Consider the following 6,000-nt stretch of genomic DNA (forward strand, 5'->3'; position numbering starts at 1 on the left):
TCAGCTGCTGTATATCTGATGTCTATTACATCTATCTCTAAGCCATGATCACGTCTCCAGCCTTGGTCAGTCCTAGCTGAGCTCCTCCTCCATTTCTTATTTCCAGTGAGGCCCTGCACAGGCTGCCCAGAGAAGTTGTGGTACCCCATCCCTGGAGGAGCTCAAGGCCAGGTTGGATGGGGCCTTGGGCAGCCTGAGCTGGTGGGGGGCAACCAGCCCACGGCAGGGGGTTGGAATGGGGTGGGCTTTAAGGTCCCCTCCAACCCAAGCCTTTCTATGATTTCTGCCCCGCTACCAATTCTTGCCAATCTCAGCGGTTGCCCAACACCCATCCATCTGCTTCCTTCGTTGAAGATAAGCACATAATTATGCCATATCATCCTGATACAGCAACGCAATTCATTTCAAGATTCGTAACCATTTCAATGAATCATTCACTACGATTAATACTGGAAACGCAGCAAGGACCCACAGATGCTTAAATATTTCCCGTTTCTGATGTGGTTTTGGTCTGGTTTTGAAAGGGATCTAACCCAAAACCTCATAGGAAGCATACTGCTGTGACATTACAGGAAAGCCACGTCTTCAGAGCAATACCAGCACTTCCAGGAAGCAGATTTCCTTCTCAAAAGCTATTTGGAGTAGGCAGTGTTGTTCCAGCCAATCTAATATGACTTACATCTTACTAAAACAACCCAAAAGCACCCATTTTGCGTGGCATGCTGCTATTTTGATGCAACCCCAGGAGCTGTTTTCCATGTGGCTCCTCCACCATCATTCACCGCGCCCAAAATCCTCCATCCTGCCAGATAAAAGCAGTGGGTGTCCTTCAAAAAATATCCTCCCAAGCTGTACTGTAGCTCAAAAAGAGACTGGAGCATTTCAAGCGCCTTCCAAAGCAGTCATCTGAAATTAAGAGGGAAGTAAGGCATCTTTGCACTTTCCTATAAACTCCTCCATGGTTTGTAAGGAAGATCCAAAAATGACAGAACAAAAATGACATCGTTTCAAAGCCCACATCTGTCCTTCTGTCTCACAGCCAAACCAGCAAGAAATATAAATACCTCATTCCACCTTTGGAATATTTCCTCTGCTCTATTGCTGAGTAAATCATAGTTTGAGTTGGAAGGGATCCTTAAAGGCCACCCAGTTCAACCCCCTGCAATGAACAGGGACACCTACAGCTCGATCAGGTGCTCAGAGCCCCTTCCAGCCTGAGCTTGAGCATCTCCACAGAAGGAGCACTCATCACTTTTCCTTTCTCACTGACCTGAGATAAGTATTGATGAAGGAAAGCAACATGAGGACAGTCAGAGCACCACTGGTGCCACCCCAAGGCTGGGGTATGATTCCCTATGGGGTATAACCACGTCTCAGACATGAGGAGCCCCACTCACCCCTGTGCTGGGCAGGATGCAGCAGAACCCAGTCTGTCTGCAGCTTAGGGACTGGAACCCTTTGCTCATGGCACTGTGCTGTTCCCTTGTCCTAAAAGAGACCTGGGAGACTCTAGACTGGGTACTGTCACCTTCCTCTCCAAAAAGGCCACCACCCAAGAGAGCACTGAACTATGGGGGAATGACCACGGCAGGGTCAGGCTGGGTGTTAGGGAAAGGCTCTGCCCCAGAGGGCATGGAACAGACTGCCCAGGGCAGCAGGCACAGTCCCCAGCTGCCGGAGCTCAGGGAGCGTTTGGACGATGCTCTGTCATCGGGTTTGGATTTTGAGTGGTCCTGCACAGAGCTGGGAGTTGGATTTAATGGTCTTTTAGGATCCCTTCCAACTTTTGATATTCTGTGGTCCCGTGATACAAAGGTTAATGAGAAAAGACAACGGGGGCAGCAAACCCCCAAATTTAAATGCATATAAGGCTGAACGCGCTCCATTTAACTTCAGCCCAGCGGACTGATTTTCATATACACTTCCCCTCAGCAAAAACAAAGCGGCCAAACCCAGAGTTAGGAACAAAGCAAAGCAACCACCCTTGGAAGGCAGCTCGCAGAGCTGGCAGCAGATCACATGGATGCTGCGAGCGCGGGGCCCAGGCTGCCTGCCCAGCGGATGCCCGCAGATCAGGTGCATGGGCGTGCGGGGGACACGGATGGCGGCAGCGCTTTCATCTCACTGGGTTATGATTTTTATGAAATTTTAATAATTCATGGCTTGTTTTTTTTTTTTCCTCCCATCTTCCCAGGCTAGCACGCTGAGGAGAAGTGGGCTGCAGGCAGGGTATCAGAATAGCAGCAGGACATCATGTAACCTGCACCAGGCAGAGCAAGGAGACGTGCTTTTACACAGCTTCATTACGGCTTACAGAAAAATACGTGTCTCTACTTACTGTAAGGTATAAATTTACCTCTGAGGCTACAGCACTGCATCTACAATACAGAGCCAGCCTAGGTTTATAATAAGGATTCAAGGGATTGAATCAATAATTGAAATTTCTGCTTTGATCAAACCGCTATGATTACAGCTTGTGTCGGCGTTGCTGCTCTGAGATGAAAGGTGAGGTGCTGCTCTGAGATAAAAGGTGAAGTGCTGCTCTGAGATGAGCTGAAGCAGCACGGGAAGGAGCCCTCTGACAAGGAGTGAAGCACAAAGGCTGGCACGGAGCTTGGGAATCAGCGCGGTGCTTGTACTGGAGATGTTACACCGCAAAGTCTCATTTCCAAGCTATAGGGAAAAAAAAAACCAACACAGAAACCTTTTATCCAAGAGGAAAAAGTCATCATGCAAATTCGTAGGGAAGGAGAATGCTTTTTGTCAGCAGAAAAAAAAAAGTCATTGTGCATCAACCAGCCACGACATAGACAAAGCATCAACCAAGCAGGAGCTGGAGCTACAACTAACTTTGCTGTACTTACTGCCTCTAAAAATGATCGCGTTACAGAAATGCCCTGGCACGATCGGTTTCATCGGATATTTAAGCCTTTCCATTAATTAAACAGAAGTGAAACAGGACCCAGGACTGAAAAGACACCAGGATCATTAAGGCCAGTTCCTGGGCACTTCCAATAACCACGCCATAAAACTCCCTGCACCACACGAGCTGCGCCTTAAAATGGGGATTTCGTGCCCCAGTTCCTCCCATTTGGGGGCAGTTTCAGGCTCCTGTTCCTCCAGCACACACATATCCCCCCGGTTCCCACTCGCAGTCCCCGACGCTGCTCTTTATCCATGCAGTTTCCTGCCAGTGGTGTCCTTTAGGTTAAATAGCTTTCTCCCTGAGTCATTCCCACAAACTTGCAAGCGTACAAAGGAGCCTGGGATACGGACAGAACAAAAATAGTACAAAGACCGTACAGTACTCTTTAACTGAAAATGCAGGCATTGAACTCTATCTTATGTATCTTCATATTTCTCGAGCTTTTCCTTTTTTAAATGCAGGCGGCGAGCCACACACCCAGCGCTTCGCTCCATCCACGTTGAGAACTGCCCTGATAACCCAACCCCACGCAGAGCCGCTGCGTTATTCTTATCTGAACCGCCTCATCTAAGGGGAAAAGAAATTAAGCCTTCTTCCCACCAGAATATATATTAAAATTATATGCCTTCCATTATTAAATCTTTACTCGCAATTTATATTCAGCCACTTTTAAAGTGCAGAAACACAATAAAGATGCTACGCACAGAAGTGCTTACAAGAGAATTGCCTTCAGTTCTTGCTCCTGAGTGACTGAGCAGCATCCACCCCCCTGCAGATCCCTCTGCTCCTGCCCTCACATGAACCAGAACGACGTTGCTGAGACCTTCTCCTTCCTTCATGCCCATAAAACTCAAGGCTGAACCCCACCTGCTGAGACAGTCACTTCAACACCAAAAAAAAAAAAAAAGAAAAAGAAAAAAAAAACACTTCCAACGTGCATAAAGTTTCAACAAAAAGTTTTCTGAGTAAGAACGCGAGCTCTCAGCCCTCTGATGGCTTCCAGTACAGGGAGGTGCAACAGCCATGTCCTCCCGTTCTCCTGCCTCAGCCCTGAGCAGCATCACACCGGACCCAGCCCACAGTGCCGGGTGCTGGACGTACCACCACGTGCTTTGCTCCAGCTGCAGCAGACCTGGCATCAAGGGAGGGCTGAGCATCAAGCCACAGCAAGCGGCACAGGGACTGTCCCCAGGACCCTCAGGCACTCCATCGTGCAAGGATACAAATGAGAACCAAAGGGGTGACCCCAAATGCTGCCATCCCCAGGAGCCTTGGGGCACGCTGGCGGAGCTTGAAGCTCTCCAGCAATGCTTCCCAAGGGGAAGGCAACGCTGGGGGGCACATCCTGCCTCCACGTACCATCTCAGCACACAGTGACTTTGCCTCCTTGCCAAAGCCATGCTGGTTAACATCCTTCCTCCATGGACGTGCCCAGAGAGCTGCGGTGCCCCATAGCTGGAGGTGCCCAAGGCCAGGTTGGATGGGCCCTGAGCAGCCTGAGCCGGTGGGGGTCAGCCAGCCCACGGCACGGGTTGGTGCTGAATGAGAATTAAGGTTCCTTCCAACCAAAGGCATTCTAAGATTCTATGACAACCCTGCTCCCATCTCTCTGGCAGGATGGGGACGGGATGCTTTTTATCACAAAATCATTTTTACCTGAAAGATTCGCTTGGGAGAGCGCCAGCCCCGAGGGCCGGACCCCACTGGACTTTTTGTGGTCACTACCAGTGCCCACGCACACACATGAACACACGCACGCGTCCACGCACGCCTCTACGCGGGAAGGGTGCAGCCAGGAGCTGCACGCAGGGAAAGCGAGCGCGCTCCCCAGCTCCAAAGCCGCCCGTCTCTCACGACGCTTCCCCGCCGCATTTCTCGGGAGGGAACACAAGCGCAGCCCCGTGCCGCCCCCGGCCCCGCAGCTGCTCCCGGTCCAGGAAAAAGGAAAAAAAAAACGCACTTCTTTCCATCGCAAGAGGAAAACAGGCAAGCGGCGACCTTCCTGTAGTTAAACACGAATGGCAAACCCCGGCAGGAGGGCTGGGAAGGAGGAGAAGTTTACTTCGCTTACCGCTTATTTATTCCTCCCGTCTCAACGCGCTTTGCTTTTACACTAGGACTTGACCTCCTCTCTTCGTGCAAGAGAAATACTGGATCTCCGCCGGCCCCGCAGCCCCTGCCCGGCCCCAGCCCCGAGCCGGACCCGTGGGGACGGCGCTGGGCCGCTCCCGGTCCCCGCGGGGCTCCGCGCAGCACCGCCCGGAGCCAGCCCCGGAGGAAACCTTCAGGCTCCCGCCGCGATCCTCCGGGACAGCACCGCCACCATCGCTCGGGGCGCCGCCGCCCGCACCGCTACTGGTGAAGCGGAGAGCAATTCGCCCGAGCGCCCCGGGGAGAAGCACGGAGCAGGAGCTCCGACGGGGCTCCCGAGCAGCCCGCTTTCACCCCAGGTCCCCCGGCGCAGCGCTGCCCGCCCCAATAGGACCGCGCGCACACACGCGGACCCCGCGGCCACCCGGCGCTCACCTCCGGCTCCGCGCCCCGCCGCCCCCGGCAGCACCGCGGCCATCCGCGCCGCTCCCGCCGCCCCCGGGCGCGCTCCGCTGGGGCGGGGCGGGGGCGGCACCGGCGGAGGGGCGGGGCCAAGGGAAGGGGCGGGGTTACGGGGCGGCTAAGTGGGCGTGGCCAAGAGAAGGGGCGGGGGGAATGAGGGGGAGGTGGGCGGGGGCGAGCCCTGGGGGCGGGGCCTGGTGCCCGCGGGACCTGAATTCCATCCTAGAGAGCGGCACCGGCACAGGGGGTGGAAGCAGTCGCCTCCCCCTTGCACTTATTATACAGAATCATGGAATCGTTTCGGTTGGAGGGGACCCTAAAAGGCCATCTAGTGCAAATCCCCTCCAATGAACGAGGACACCTACAGCTAGGCCCAAGTTAAAGCTTTTAAATGCCTAAAGTCTCTGCAAAATCAAGGGAAACCTTGACAGTAGATGGTCAGATACCTCGGTCCCCCAGAGGAACATGCCTTGTGTATTTCAGGTTGCACAGCATCCTCTCCTGTCCACCCTGGAGAGGAA

The 6,000-nt window shown here is 53.4% G+C and overlaps 1 protein-coding gene across 2 annotated transcripts in view; it reads right to left on the reverse strand.

Annotated features, from left to right (window-relative positions):
* Positions 1-5,508, reverse strand: part of AMOTL1 (angiomotin like 1) — a 52,563-nt gene extending 47,055 nt beyond the window's left edge. Inside the window, exon 1 of one of the 2 annotated variants that reach the window (XM_021381569.1) lies at positions 5,453-5,508. In XM_021381569.1, the coding sequence (XP_021237244.1) occupies positions 5,453-5,495 (43 nt within the window). In that variant the 5' untranslated portion in view covers positions 5,496-5,508. Of the gene's footprint in view, positions 1-4,997; positions 5,101-5,452 lie in introns of those variants that run through there. The other variant, XM_021381574.1, reaches the window with a different exon arrangement.

This window comes from Numida meleagris, chromosome 1 (assembly GCF_002078875.1).
Source record: "Numida meleagris isolate 19003 breed g44 Domestic line chromosome 1, NumMel1.0, whole genome shotgun sequence".
In the NCBI taxonomy this organism is placed as follows: domain Eukaryota; kingdom Metazoa; phylum Chordata; class Aves; order Galliformes; family Numididae; genus Numida; species Numida meleagris.